General features: G+C 40.4%; 1 protein-coding gene across 3 annotated transcripts in view; it reads right to left on the bottom strand.

Moving 5' to 3' along the window:
* KALRN (kalirin RhoGEF kinase) overlaps window positions 1-16,001 on the bottom strand; it is a 4,346,166-nt gene that overhangs the window by 1,474,706 nt on the left and 2,855,459 nt on the right. For all 3 annotated transcript variants that reach the window (XM_044074926.1, XM_044074921.1, XM_044074920.1), the window contains exon 22: window positions 8,000-8,182. In XM_044074926.1, the coding sequence (XP_043930861.1) occupies window positions 8,000-8,182 (183 nt within the window). The remainder of the gene's footprint in view (window positions 1-7,999; window positions 8,183-16,001) is intronic.

Below are 16,001 nucleotides of genomic sequence, written 5' to 3'. Positions count from 1 at the left end.
ATCGCACACTCACCTCACCCGCTCCCTAACCTTAACTCACTTAAATCCGCCCTAACCCTCATGTCGACTTAATCGCACACACACCTAACCCGAGCCCTAACTCTAACTCACCTAAATCACCCTAACACTCACATCCACACAATCAATGCACACTTACCTGAATCCGACGGTAACTTTCCACCATAACACTGAAAATACGAAGCAACAGAAGCGGACAACCAAATTCTTTCCCTAGGAAAAATTAGAGTTTCTGCTGCTTGATATTTGCAGTTTCTGAAATAAGTTCGATCAATCAGCGTTCACTTTTTTAAGCGTTTGAGGATATAATATAGACCCGGTGCTATAGGGGTAGTCCCTAGGTATGGAAATTGAATATGTCTTGAGCTGTAGGGATGATAGTACTAAACCTTATTTCTCTATAAACACAATGGAAGTACTCTTTATAACTAAGGAGATCAACTTAGATGTAGTTAAATTACGTTTTGTTACAGCTTTCAACAGAGTTACTTCTGAGGTAAGAAGAATTATTAATAATAACTGGTGTATATTAACATCTCTACCTGAATTATGTCCCATATTTGGCATGAAACCAAGTGAAGAATTATTAATAATAACTGGTGTATATTAACATCTCTACCTGAATTATGCCCCACAGTTGGCATGAAACCCAGTGAAGAGTTATTAATAATAACTGGTGTATATTAACATCTCTACCTGAATTATGCCCCATAGTTGGCATGAAACCCAGTTTCTCATACAGAAACTGTCAGAGTTTAAAGGAGAAGTTATGTTATAAAGATGTGTGTCAAGAATGGGGGGTAACTGCAGCTAAATCAGGTACATTTCTTTGCTACAATTATAGCTGTTGTGAAGTTATTAATAAAAATAATACTTTTCAACATCCAATAACTAGGAAGAATTATATATTTACTGGCTTAGCAAAGTGTTACAATGAATATAATATACCTAGCTACCTGTAATAGATGTCAATCATTATCTGTTGGGAAATCTACTGGAAAACTGAAGGAAAGAATAACTGAGCACCATTCAGAAATAAGAAGAAATATTGACACTAATTCCTTGGCTAAGCATATCAGTACATATGGAAATGTACATAAATTCTCTTTTAGGGTGATAGACAGATTATGTAAGGATATATGAGGGGGAGATCTTAACAATAAGCATGAGATGAAGGGATCTCAATGGATAATACGCCTTCGTGCTGATGTATTACCAGGTTCAAACCAGACTGTTTCTTTAAAACCTGTACTAAGGTATAAACAAATGTGTTTGAAATATAGTTCTGTGCTTCTGTAACTATTGTTTTTAACTCGGATTGATTGTTTAATTGAATAATTAAAGGCTTTGTGATTTTTCATAGTATATAGAAATGGTTGGTATGTGTTAGTATTTTATACACTGATGAAGGGTTTGCTTGACCTGAAAGCTTTGTTTTATTAAACACTTATTTAGTATCAGCATTGCTTGGTTTGTTTCATACTGGAACCCAAAGTGATATAACCGCCTACTTCCCGCCCACTAATATTAATACTGTAAACACATCTGTGTAAGTTTAGACTTCCAAGTTAGGAGGCAATTTTTAAAGTAATTTTATTTGTAAAATGGAGTAAAACAACCTTTGTTATTTGCATAAAGAAGTGTTTGCATGCATAAGGATGCATACAAACACTTTTTATGCAAAAAACAAAGGTTGCTTCGCCGCTTTAGACATGATCTTTAACCAAAAAAGTGTTCTTCCTTTTCTATTAAAAGTTCTAAAATATGAAAAACTGAAGCTGAATTAAAAAAAAGGAAAAGGAGAAACATGGTATGTTCATATTACTTTGGGAGAAGTTGTTTTTAACTGTATATTTTTTGATCATCTGACCCTTTATTTTTTTCAGAGCTAATGCCTCTTAACTGGCGTAGATAGACAATGGTGGCAAGATGTAGTTTCAGTTCAGCAGCCTGTACTGTAGAAAATCTGAAAGTTAAGCTTCTCCCATCTAAAGTGCTTTTGCCTTGTATATTTATTATGTGCTTCAACTATTACAACTCACCATTTTTTGCTGATGTTATTATAGACAAATATGAATACTGAAGGGGGACATGGTACCTCCATCAATAAAATAATTTTTTTATAATAATAATTAAAAAATATAATTTTAACAGTAACGTTTTAAAGAAAAAGTTTAAAAAAGAACAGACTGATCTGTGTAAGAATAGAAAATTATAGAAAGTACAGTTGTGTACCTGCCATAAATGTAGATGTTTGAGTGTATTCACTGTTGCAGTCATTACTCTTGGGTTATCCTGCTGGCAGGCTACCCTCAGTCGGCCTGAATTCCAAAGTTCTGGTCCGGCGTCGGTTGCTGTCGCCTCTTCCCTGACGTCAGTGTGCCAGGGGTATAAAAGATGCAGCCAACACCATTTTCTTCAGTTTTTCTTGCCCCAGATGTCAGGTGCCCCAAGAAGGGTAGGCTAAGTAGATTATGCCAATAAACATGCATGCACTAAAGTAAACATTTCCTTCATCTACAAGCAAATACACCACATAGGTTGTATAGAATAAAGAAGTACAGATAAGACCCAGCAAATGAAAGGGGGATGGTGGGAGGGTAACCTGGACTGCAACAGTGAATACACTCGAACATCTACATTTATGGTAGGCACACAACTGTACTATGTTCATCGTGTTTCACTGTTGCAGTCATTACTCTTGGGTTGAATCCCAAAGCTGAGGATGGTATAGAGAGGTAAGTGGTAGTGCTTTGTAAAAGTGTGCACTGAACTCCAAATTGCAGCGTCTAAGATTTCTTTGGTTGGTACTCCTCTGAGGAAGGCTGCTGAAGTGGCTGCTGCTCTGGTAGAATGTGGCCTAATGCCCTTAGGCACTGATTTGCCATGTTGTGAATAGCAGAAATGAATGCAATGGCCTAGCCATTTAGAAATAGTCTGCTTTGAGATAGCCTTTCTTTGTGATCCTGCAGCATATGTCACTAAAAGTTGCTCAGTCTTTCTGAAAGCTTTAGTTCTGTCCAAGCAGAAGCGTAGCTGTCTGTGTATGTCCAAAGAATGCAGAAGTCTCTCACCCTTGTTCTGTGGGTTTGGATAAAAGGTAGGCAAGTGAATGGTTTGGTTAAGGGCCACACTGGACACCACCTTAGGCATAAATGTAGGGTTCGTCCTCAGAGAAACCCTGTCTGGATGGAAAATGATAAAAAGGTTCCACAGCCATGAGTGCCTGTAACTCTGAGACTCGTCTTGCAGAGGTTATTGCTAGGAGCAGAGCTGTTTTCCAGGATAAGAATTTTATATAAGCCATTGAGGCTGGCTCAAAAGGAGGCAGTGTGAGCTTTTCCAAGACATAATTGAGGTCCCACGCAGGTACTGGTGCTCTCCTTGGAGGTCTTATGTTTTTGGCCCCTCTGAGGTACTACCTTATTAAAGGATGAGAAAAAATAGGTGGTTCCATATTGTAATGGGCTGAAATGGCAGAGACATGAATCTTAATTGATGAAAAGGATAGGCCTTTGTCCAGCATCTCAGTTAAGTATTGTAGAATCTGAGGAATATTTAGTACAAACGTGTCAATTCCTTGTTCCTGGTTCCAAGCACAGAATCTCTTCCATTTTTCTGCATAAGATTTTCTGGTACTGGGCCTCCTGGCCTCCAAGATAACATCCATGACAGCTTTTGAAAGAGGAGTGTTCTGAATGGCTACATTATCTGCCATGCTGCCAGATTTAAGGTCCTGAGTTGTCTGTGCAGGATCTGATTGTTTTGTTGGGTCAGTAAGTGAGAAGTTTGAGGCAATGTCCAGGCTGGACCTTGAGACAAGTTCTTTAGGATTGGGTACCAGTGCTGGCGTGGCCAGTCTGGGGCAATCAGTATCATTTTTGGCTTCTCTTGTCTGACCTTTAGGAGTACCTTGGGGAGGAAAGGCAGTGGAGGAAAGGCATATACTGTTAGGTTTTTCCAGCTGAAGGATAGGGCATCCACTTTCCATGCTAGCTTGTGATAAATCCTTGTGCAGAATCTCTGTAATTGGCAGTTGTGATGGGAGGAAAATAGATCTATGTCTGGGTATCCCCATTTCCTTGTTATCATGCTGAAGACTTGTGGATCCAGTTTCCACTCGTGCGGATCCATGAGGTTTATGCTTAGTTCGTCTGCCAGAGTATTTATTTTTCCTGGCAGGAATTGTGCTTGCAAGTGAATTTGATAAGTCAATGCTGTGTCCCACAAAGTCATGGCTTGTCTGCAAAGGGGGTAGGAATGTCTGCCTCCCTGTTTGTTTATGTACCACATGACTGTAGTATTGTCCATCTTTATCAGTAGTTGTCCTGGATGAAGTAGATCCTTGAAAGCTGTCAGGGCATTCTGAACAGCTAGCATCTCTTTTTGATTGATATGAAGATGCATCTGGCTTGCGGGCCATGTGCCCTGTATACATTTTCCGGCCATGTGGGCCCCCCCAGGCATAATCTGATGCATCCGTTGTTAGTGTCTGCCTGGCTGTGGGTAAAGTGAATGGCTGTCCCTTGTTGTGGTGTCAGGCCTGTGCCCACCATCGAAACCCCTGTTGCAGGCAGGGAATGAGGGTAATTAATGTTTCCAGGCTGCGGCAAAGTTGAGTCCAAATACTTTTTAGATACCATTGTAGTTTCCTCATATGCAGTCTGGCATATGGAATTAGCAGAATGCAGGATGACATGAAGCCCAAAGCCTGCAGGATTTCTCTTGCAGATAACTGGGTCTTTGTTGCCAACATTTTGAAGTAAGAAGTCAGTTGCCTTTGTTTGTCTGGCATGAGATAAGCCATCTGGGCAGTTGTATTTAAGCTTGCACCCAGGAATATTATCTCTTAATAGGGTACTAGTTTTGATTTCTTTTCATTTACTGTGTACCCTAAACAAATTAGTAATCTTTTTACAAACGCCAGATGCTTTAGTAGAATGTCTTTGTTCTCTGCTTGAATAAGGCAGTCGTCCAATTAAGGATATATTTGAATTCCTCTTTGTCTGCAAAATGCAATTACTGGTGCCAGGCATTTTGTGAAGACCCTGGGTGCAGTAGATAAGCCAAAGGGCAGTGCAGAGAATTGGTAGTGCATTGAGCCAGCTATGAATCTGAGGTATCTTTTGCAACATTGTCTGATTGGGACATGCAGGTATGCCTCTTTTAGGTCCAAAGTTACGAGCCAAGCCTTCTTGCCCAGCATGGGCAGTAGCTGCTGCAGAGTCAACATTTTGAATTTTGGAACATCCAAAAATGTGTTTAGTATAGATAGGCCCAATATTGGTTTCCAGGCTTTGTCCTTTCTGGGCACCAAGAAAAGTCTTGAGTAACATCCTTGACCCTGCTCTTGTTGTGGTACTTGTTGAATGGCCCTTATGTCCATGAGGGATGAAACTTGCTTTTGTGACTCTGCCCATTGATTGTGTGGCAGGTCTGGCATACCTTTTGCCCTTGGCAGGGTGTGAAAGTGGAACCTGTAACCCTGAGACACTATGTTCAAGACCCATTTGTCCTGGGTAATTATGTGCCAATTTGGTGAAAAAAGTGCTAGTTTCCCCCTAAGGGGGCTCCCAAAAGATAAGTGTTTGGATCTGGCAGAGGAAAGTCATTGGGACTGTTTCATGTATGGTTGTGATTTGTCTTCTCTGCTTTTGGAGGTAGAAGCACTCCATTATTTAAGCCTGTATGAGCCTTGGGGCTGAGATCTGCCTCTGGGGCATCTGTATCTGCCTCTTTGTGGCCTGTCTGACACTGGAAAGGACCAATTCTTTGTAGGCCAGTTCCTGCTAAATCTGAGTAGCTGTACATGTAAGAAATCCTTAACTGTCTGCATGGATTTCGCTTTATCCTCCATTTTCTTCAACACCTCTTCTGCCTTAACACCAAAGTATCATGCTGTAATGGGGCATCCAATAATTTTGCTTTAACATGATCAGGCAGATTCTGTTCCTTTAACCAAGCATGCCTTCTAATGAGAGAACCCGTAACAGCAGCCCTGCAAGAGGCCTCCAGTGAATCAAAACCACATTGCAAAGTATGCTTTCCCACTTGTTCAGCTGCATGCAATAAATCCTGCATTTCCTTGTTATCTGAACATTCAGAATTTGTCAACATTTTCTGTTTAAGCAGTGACATTAAGTATTGCTGATATTTAAGCATATGAAACTGACAATTTAAAGCCCTTACAGCCAAGGTAGCAGAAGTGTAAACTTTTTTCCCCATCTGTCCAGTGCCCTAGAATCCCTATCAGAGGGGACAGGGTTTTTTGCAGTGGAAGCCTTGACCCCTTTGGGACCCTGAGATATAGTTTCTGGGTCAGCAGCAGGGTTTTTATATAGAAATTTATGAGAGTCTGGAACCCTGTAATATCTGTCTGGCTTAGCAGGTGCAGGGTTAAAGAGTCAGGAGACAGGCTGGACTCTGAAAATACATAATCTACAATGTCTAGTACAGGTGGAATAGCAAGAGGTCTGTGCTGAGGAAGTAACAGAAAGTTTCTGAGCCTTTTCTTAGATTCTGAGTAATCTTGTCTCTCCCAGTGAAAATGCTCCCTCATGGTATGCAGGGTTTCCCCAAAAGAATAATCCTCAGGAGGAGAGGCTGAAGGAATAGATTCTTCAGCATCAAAATCCTCATAGGGAGGAATAGAGTAGCCCTGTTCAGAAGAGGAATCAGAGGAAACTGAAACCTGATCAGAAGAGTCATATTCTGTCTCTTGCCTAGGCCTCTTATCAGGAGGGGGATGGGAACCCCTGATCAAAGTAATTAGGTCTTCGACCATTTTAAGCATCTGTTTCTTAGGCATGGAAGTCTGTCCAGGAGAATGCTGTACTTGTTTCTTTGTCTTTAGAGCTGTTTTAGTCTTTGTCTTTGAAGCTGAGGTTGGCGTGACATATAGTTGTGTAGGTCTGAAAAACCCTCAGAAGCCGATGTCTGCTCAGCGGCTCCGGACCCATCTGTGGGAATAGTTTCCGAGGACCCAATACCTTGAGTATCCAGAGGCCTAGTTTGCTCCACATGGGAGTCGGAAGTGGCCTGTGGCTCTGAGGTAGCGGGCGTCAGGGGCTGTGAAAGTGCCTCACTGAAAACCGGCGAACCGGCGACTGGCCTAGCGGGGACCTCGTTGTCGGTTTTGGACCTTGGATGCCTGTCCATTTCCTTGTGCTTTTTATAAACTCCAGTCATCAGCTGTTCCAACGGCATTATATAATTAAACCTTTGGCCAAAGTAATGAAAGGCAAAATCGTACCAACGCTTAATAGTGCGTTGGTTAAATCTAGCACAAAACCGACAGCTAGCAACATCGTGATCAGGGCCTAGGCAAGGAATACATTAAGAATGAAAATCCTTATGAGGTATTTGCTTCCCACAAGAAATGCAGTTGTTAACTTTTTTCTGACATCGGTCTGGAGCAAGAAAAAAGTTTCCCCAACGGAGTACTTAGCTTTAATGAAGACTTCGGATCTGAAATTTGATTGTGAAAATCTCAGGAGTCAGCCGTCTGGCACTTGCGAACTGCTTTTGCTGCAGGCACCGCGCGGCAAGAAAGACTGAAAAAAATGGCGTCGGCTGCATCTTTTATACCCGTGGCACACTGATATCAGGGAAGAGGTGACAGTAACCGATGCCGGAACAGGAATTTGGAATTCAGGCCGACTGTGGGTAGCCTGCCAGCAGGATAACCCAAGAGTAATGACTGCAACAGTGAAACACGATGAACATCAGTGTATTCTGATGTAAATAATTCATATTACATATTTGCAGAATACATGCCTGCTATCAAATGAGCAATACAGATTGTCTGTAAAATGGAGTACATTTACATGACCCATATGCATGAAAGATAATGGCAGATTATCAATAGCCGAAATACTGTAATGATTATAAATAACTTTCTCTTGGTCTCACAGTGGCAGCAAAAACTAGCGTTTCAGTAGTCAATCAAAGAAGAGTTTTATTTTTCATTGTAAAGGCATACCTCTGAACTGATCCCCAGGGACTTTTCCAAACAGGAGCGGTACTTCCCCATTCTCAGGGAGAAGTCACGATAGTGCTTGTCCACAGTACTGACCCACTTTTTAATTTCCGTGGCGTGTGCATGCCCCTTTTCTACAAAGCTGTCGGCCAGTTGGATAAGTAGCTTCACCTTTTCCTTTGTTTGCTAAATGTTAAAAGAATATGCAATTATTTGCATGCATACCAGCATACCAAGTACACAACAACAGCAGCAAAGAGACAAGACACTGAAAAATATGCATACATTAAAAAAGAGATTTTTAGATTTACATGTGCAGTTGTGTAACACCTGGAAAAAGGAACATGACTACTAAGAATGCTGGATCCTGCTATGACTTCGTAACAACTGCTGGTAACTGAATGGCTTACCGCTTGGTGATCTAGCAAAGAACTGCAGAGTGATGATGATGATATTTTATTGTACTACCGCCTTTTACAAAATCAAACAGTAGTAGGGATTATTTAACTTATCACTAATGTTTTTTTTCTAATTATGTATTTATACAGTAAGAGAGGCTGTCAACCCTAATAATTCCAGGTCTGAAATTAGGGGATTAAGGGAGTACCTTTTACAAATAGCAATACAGAAAATATGGATTGCAGATACTTCTGGTTAGGGAGATTATTACATTAAGCAGCATCAAGCAGACACACATATTCTTCATTCACACTACAGAATGTGCAGTGTTCAGTGTTCTTAACAACTGACCAAAGGATACTAGCACTGACCTGCTGTTCATACTTTATGTCTAATGCACAGCATACAGAAACACTGCCATTTTTTAAAGCACATGCTCTATATCTTGTTAAAACAGGTTCCTTTAAAGCTGGCTGAGAAAAAATGGTGAAACAGTTCACAACATTTGTTTTACAAAACTGTTTGTTTAAATCAGTATGGTTTCATTAGTCCCAAACTTTATAAATAAGAACTGTCACAACTGCAAATTCACTCAGTCCTCTTTTTACATTTCAAAAGTACACCTGACTCTCCTAATCACTGTCATTCATGGGAATTGTTTCTACAAAGTCCTTTCAGTTAAAATTCAGAACTCTTCCCTCACTTGTGAAACTGTTACTTGACTAGTGAAACCCCCAGGTTCTCTTCTAGGACCACTCTTCCTTATCTTTTTTACATATAAGGGTATAGTAAAATATCTGTTCACTGACAGCTAACTAATTTTCTAAAGTTTGCTCACTGTAAAAAATCATCCAAGAAGGCTTCACAAAGCTAAGCAAATAGTGCTTTTCAAAACCATAATATAAACTCAAACACAACAAATCAATGACATTCTCAGCAGATGGCTGTCTTCTCCATTCACTCTGTCTTATAATTTGAATCTAGGTAAAAATTACCTGAAAAGGTGTAAGTCTGGTGTGTAATCAGAGCAACTGGAAATATTTATGGATAATCCATCTTTGTTAATGTTAGAGGAAAAGGATGCTCACTTGTTGTTAGGCTAGGCAGGGAAGAAATAACATTTGTGACATAGTGTCAATCCACAGGCCAATGCCCAGGAGCACATGGCATTCCTATGTAGTTTAGAATTTGGGAGGGAAGAAACTAATAAAGACTCCTTTGTCATTGTTTAGCAATGTATTGAAAGGGGAGGAAATGCTGGCATCCTGAAGGAAATAGTACTGCCAAAAGAAGAAAAAGATCTCACTGACCTGGCATCATATAAACCAATTTCTATTTTAAAATCATGAAGTGTTTATGACTGTATTACCTAAAGGAAGAGCAAAAATGCTACCAAAATTGATTAGAAATGCATGGATCAATGCAGTTTTGTCGAAGGGAGACAAGAAGTTTGACACCATTAAGAGTACAATAATGATTCAGAGGGAACTTTAATATAACAAAATATTGTTGGTGAACTTGGATGCAGAGTAAGTATTCAGCACTCTCCATTATGATTCTGTGTGTAGAACAATGGCACTTTTTACATTTCTCAGTAAAATAATAGAATTAATGAAGAGAAAATATGAAGGATAATGAGGCAAGAATAAAAGTGGGAGGATTATTATCAAGCAAACTGGGGCTGAACAGGGGAAGCAGACAGGGATGCCCTCTTTTCTATCTATTACTTGACTTACATGTGAAGTCTTTAGCAACAAAAAAAAATCGATTGACAAATTCAGTGATATAATTTGTATGGTAATAAATATTATATTGTATTTGATAGAGCCAAAACAGGATATCCTGGTCCTGCAGAATATTTTGAAATAAGTTCAGACATTTTTGGGCTATAAAACAAATGAAGATAAAAATTAAAGTAATAGTGCTGAATTTTGTGCCTACAAATGTGTTAGATCAACAGTATCTATACTTATGTGGACATATCAAAATAAAATACTTGAAGACATTGGTTAAAATATTCTCTAGTGGCAGCTAAACACATGCTGGATGAGACTAAAAGAAGACAATTATAAATGTATGAGACTGGAAGTAACTGCATTAGCAAGTCTTGAAATAGAGAGACTAAATTGCTGAAAAAATAGACTAGTATATACCAAGTCTGAGATGGCTATTTCATAGGAATATTCCCTTTTCACCAAGGTTTGGCAGTCTTGGAGATGGTATATATACGTTTGGGGGGGGGGGGTTCCTGCCGAATGCAAAAACAAGTTTAAAGTAAAAGAGTGGTGCTTGAGATTTGCTTTTCTCCTGTAGTGTCCATCATTTTTTTGTGGTCTGTCGGCACTCAGCATTACAAGTGCCGATATTTCAATTAGGGGCCAAGACTGGACAGTTATGGTTATAGATTTGGATAGTAAAATATATATGGTGAAAAGGCTTATATATATGTGGTACACGCATATTTTTATCAGTCGAAAGAGATGATGTGAAAGTTAATTAATAAAGAACTGAATGAGTTTGTTTGGGAAGGGAAAAGGGCATGAGTTAGGATAATCTGATTCTCCCCATGAAGCAAGACAGATTAATAATGCCAAATTTCAAACTGTATTTTAAGGCAGCACAACTGAGAGCTATACACATAACACAAGCTGGGGGATACAGATGGAAGTAGGAAAAGGTGATGGTGATATGGGAGGGATGTACATGAAACAAACAGAGATTAGTACCTTAGATGCAATCCATTAAGGAAACAGGGATAACCCTACAGAATAGTTTATCTACAACAGAGCATGAAATATTACAATGACTAAAGCAGTGTGAGACTGGAATATGGAGATTCTACTAATGGAAATATACAATAGTAAGGGCTCATAAATTAAGAAGGAATTGGTTGGAAATAACCAGAATTAATCAGATATGGAGCCAAGGTACTGGGGAAAAAATACATCACATAACTTTCAGATGTTCTGCTAAAACTCAAGGCTGACAAAATAGTGGGTTTTAATAAACCTTATTGTAGTCAGAAGGCCTAAAACTACAAACCACTTTATTTAAAAGAGGATGCTGGGTAAAAGGAAGAGTGGAGAAAAGTAGATACAATCCTACTTCACAAAACTGAAGCAGGGGACGGAATACAAAAAAAATAGTAAATATGATATCTGTGCTTGGAAAATTGGTAAGATCACATCTAAAGGAAAGAGTTCATAAAGTGGAAAACAAGATCCAAGCCAAGATGAATTCCAAGCAGGGAGGTCATGCAATGGTAAGTTTCCCAAATTTCTCTGAATGGAATCATCACAGCAACTTTCTGTGAATGGAATCACCACAGCACCAGACCAAGAGGGAGAGGAGGAGGGGTGTAGATGTGGACCACATCGCATTTAGCAAAGCTTTGGACATAATTCCACATGAACAATTACTATGTAAGTTAGGAAACACAGAAATAAATCCTAGGCAGGTACCATGGCTCAAAAACAGCCTGAAACCAGGGCAAAAAAGAAACAGCAAATAGAAATCATAGTGAGGGAAAGTAGCTGGCTCCATGCCAGAGTGATGAAGCCCTTATTTTGATACTGGTGACCCAGGTTTGATTAACAGACCCAATCCTTAAGGAAAGTTGGGTGGGGGATGTGATGATGTGAGGTATTGCCAGCTACACCAGGAGAAGTAGGGCAGTGGATATGTAACATATGCCAGCATAGGTAGCTAGAGTTTTGTAAAGAATTATTTGTCATTTGTATATCAAAGTGACTTGTACAGGTGTTTGTGTTGAAAATGTATTTGTAAAGCTGCTTGTGTTAAAAATTTACCAACAGTTGGTCCTGATGGACAGAAAAGAAATAGACCTGTATGTCAGAATGTATTGTAACTGTTGAAATGAATATATTCTAATAGAGGATACTGGAAGAGAAGAGGTTAATCTCAATACAGCTAACTTTGAAAATAATCTGAAATGAAATTACCTGGTTTAACCCATAAAGATTGTATTTTACAGTTCTGACTACAGACAGAGATGAAATGCCTGTGAAAACCAGGACTAGGAATTCTACTGTATTGTCCTTAGGGTGAACTAATTGCTACCCTGGAAGTGTGGAAATTTATGAAATGGTTTTATAGCTCCAGATGCTGTAACACATCTTAGTAAAGCTCTATGTGTGTGTATTATGACACATATATGTTAGATTCTGATTCAGTTTCTAGTAATGGGGTAGTCTGGGAACCAGAAGTCAGATAACCAGATGTATGTGATGTCATTCTGTAATCCAGCACTGAAATGATGTTTTAATACTAGATGAGACAAAAGTTTCAGAGCAGTCTGTTTTTGAAACCTGACAAAGAAGAATCCCTCACCCACTCTATCTTGCCTTAGTAAGTAACTAGGAAATAGTAATTATTTAAATCAGTCAAGAAAATATAGGGAGATTAGTTAAGTACTGTTTGTCTGCATCTGCCTGAATCTATCCATCTATCTTATTTTTAATATTTCCTCTGATTATGTGTAAAAATCAAATTTCAAAGAGTGTGTGTGTCAGCTGCCTGGAGCAAGAACACAGAGCACTAGTTTCACAGAGAGGGTGGTGGAGGACTTGGCTTGGACGATTGGGCTGAGGAATCAAGTCTACAGCTGTGTCAGTGGGAGTTGTATTTGGGGTCTGGAGAGACAGAGGGAAACCCAGCCCCAAGAAGGGAGTGTATTCCCTGTGTGCTCTTAAGGGAAATTTTGCTTGGTGCAGAGAGTTGCATCTGGAAATACTGTGTGTATCTATTTTTGTTCCAAATGAACATCCTTCACTGGTGTCCATGTTGAGGACTGAGACTTCTTGATCACTGGCCCAGAAGAGGGGCATCACATATTGGTGAGCAGTGGTGGGATATTAATTGAACTTCTGTAGCCTGTAGACAGTTTTCAGTGAAGGTGTGTGTACTCTCAGCAGCCACAAGGTAAACATACAGAGTTTCATTTTCACAACAGCTTTACATATTTTTTGTTAGTTTAGTTTAGTCAGGGAAAGCAGGCAAAGTCATCAGAGCATTATGACATGCTGACAAAGACCAAGGTGAATGAAGCCAAAGGATAAGTGCATGCCAACCTGACTAAAGAGGAGATTACTTCAGCCTTAGTCGCAGCTGTAGCCCAGACCAGCAACCAGGAGGATAATCAGTCTGGTGATGGGGATTTGCAGCCCTGAGAAACAGAACAGTTCACCTTTTTCTCAGAGGACTTAAAATTCCATCTGGAGTTAAAGAAACTTAAACTGGAGGCCAAACATTTGGAATTAAAATCAATGGAGAGACTGCGGCAGGCAAAACATATGGAATTAGAGTCAGCAGACAGACTGCAGTATTTGGAGGTTGAAGAAAATGAGAAACAGCACCAACATGAGAGGGAGATGCTGACTCTTCATCAGGATCATGGAGGTAATGGGGAAGGGAATAAATGAACTCTAGAAGCAATAAAGGTCAGTAAATTTCTTCCACAGTTTACAGAGTGTGATAATTTTGACAGTTTTATTCTTATAGTAGAAAGAGTATATAAACAGTATAATGTTGATTAAGGGCACTGGGTATGGTTCCTGACCTCTTTTACTCCATGGTAAAGCTGTAACTGCTGTTTCTAAATTGTTTGATATTGATTATTTAAATTATGACAAAGTTAAACAATGTTTTTTGGAATGTTTTAAGTTAACACCTGAAGCTTACAGAAAAATGTTTCCTGAGCAAATAGACACAAGGCACATTAAAGTGTATGTGATTATACTGCTGATTTAAGCATTTATTTTCATAGGTGGGCAAGTGGGTGTCAGGTCACCACTTTCAAAAGGCTGGCAGACCTTTTGGTGGGGGTAATAATCCCTTAACACTTTGCATGAGAACATGACAATCTGGTTGTCAGACCAGGAGTGTAGCTCTGCAGATGTGCTGGATAAAAAAAAGGGGATCTCTACTTAGCAAGCAGGGCATCATTGCACAAGGAGGGGATACCCAGTGCTGCATATGGATATAAGGGAAAGGGAACCCATGGTGGACAGCCTGAACCACCCCAACAGAGTCCACCAGTAGCAGGGGAAGCCACTAGTTCAGGTACATGGCCAGGAACAAGGGTTAGATTTTTTAAATGTAACCAGTGGAGCCATGACGCATACACGTCTACAGAAGCAAGGTGGGAACAAAAGGTGGGGGAGCCAGCAAGTAGGAATAACAGTATGCCAGTGGTAATTTGTCAGAAGACAACAGGGGCACCAGACTCTCACCAGAGTTTATATCTCATCTTAGTGGATGGAAAACAAACCTCTGACATAACCACTGTGAAGCCTGCAGTGGTTAAAGAGGAATAGTACATGCTTGGGCAGAACACTCCAATCAGAGCTTTAGGAAGGACCCCATTCCAAATGCCTTTATTCAGTGTTCACCTTGACTTGGAGGGTGGAAAAGGAAGCAAGCAAGTAGGTGTGTTTGAGGATATCCCTGAAGATGTCTTGATGGGGAATGATTTTAATAATGCAGTACATTGTGTGCATGCAGTTATACACAATCAGGCTTGGAGAGAGGCATGTGAGGCTGGTAGCCTGGAGAAGACCCAGTCAGACCCCACACCTGAAGCCAGGGCTGGTGAAGTGGCTATTTCAGGGAGGGAGCTATCTTGTAGAAGTTAGCCTGTAGGTGAGCCACAGCTGCTGGTAGGTACTGATATTCACTTGGACAGAGTGTCTGCAAGGGCAGAGGTGAGTGCTAGTACCCAGGCTGACAGTGATGCACTGCTGTCAGAGGATACCAGACTTCCTCTGGAAGGGGAGCTGGGAAGGGTCACAAAGGTAGAGTTGAGGCAGGCTCAGCTCTCTGACTCTACATTGTAGGGAGGCACCTGATTCTCAATGAAAAGGGGAGTCTGGATACTGGAACAAAGGGCTACTGTACAGAGAGTGGACTCCTAAGGGAGGGATAGAGGGTGAAGTAATACAGCAGTGGGAAGTACCCAGACACTACCATCTGGCACTTCTAGCCACAGCCCATGATATTCCTTTTGTAGGGCATATGGGCATAAAGCATAGCAAGAGATGTATAATGCAGAACCTTTATTGGTCTGGAATTGCAAGGGACGTAACAGCATACTGTAGGACCTGTCAGCAATGCCAAAAAAGTAGGTAAGGCAGGAGACAAGGTCACACCTCCTTTGATGACTTTGCCTGTGATTAAGGAGACATTTCAGAGGACAGCTATGGATACTGTGGGGCCTCTGAGTACCCCATGTTCCACAGGGAAGAAGTATATCCTGGTGGTAGTAGGTTATGCTACTAGATACCCTGAGGCAGTAGCTCTGTTGTCCATGAGGCAGAGAAGGTGGCAAATGCCTTTTAGAGATTTTCAGCAAGGTAGGTTTCCCAAGAGAAATACTGACTGACAGAGGTGCCAATTTCATGTCAAACCTGCTGGCTTTTCTGTGGGAGTGCTGTGTGGTGATGCATCTAAAGACCACCCCCTACTACCCCCAGACTAATGGCCATGCTACAGGAATTTGCAAACCAGTTTAAGAGAGAGTGCAACAAATATTTGCCCCATCCGCTGTTTGCATACAGAGAGGTACCCCAGGAATTCACAGGTTTTTCAC

Source organism: Protopterus annectens, chromosome 6.part0, assembly GCF_019279795.1.
Source record: "Protopterus annectens isolate FY-2018-M chromosome 6.part0, PAN1.0, whole genome shotgun sequence".
Lineage (NCBI taxonomy): Eukaryota > Metazoa > Chordata > Ceratodontiformes > Protopteridae > Protopterus > Protopterus annectens.
Note: the sequence above shows the minus strand (reverse complement) of the source record. Positions and strands in the feature narration are given on the sequence as shown.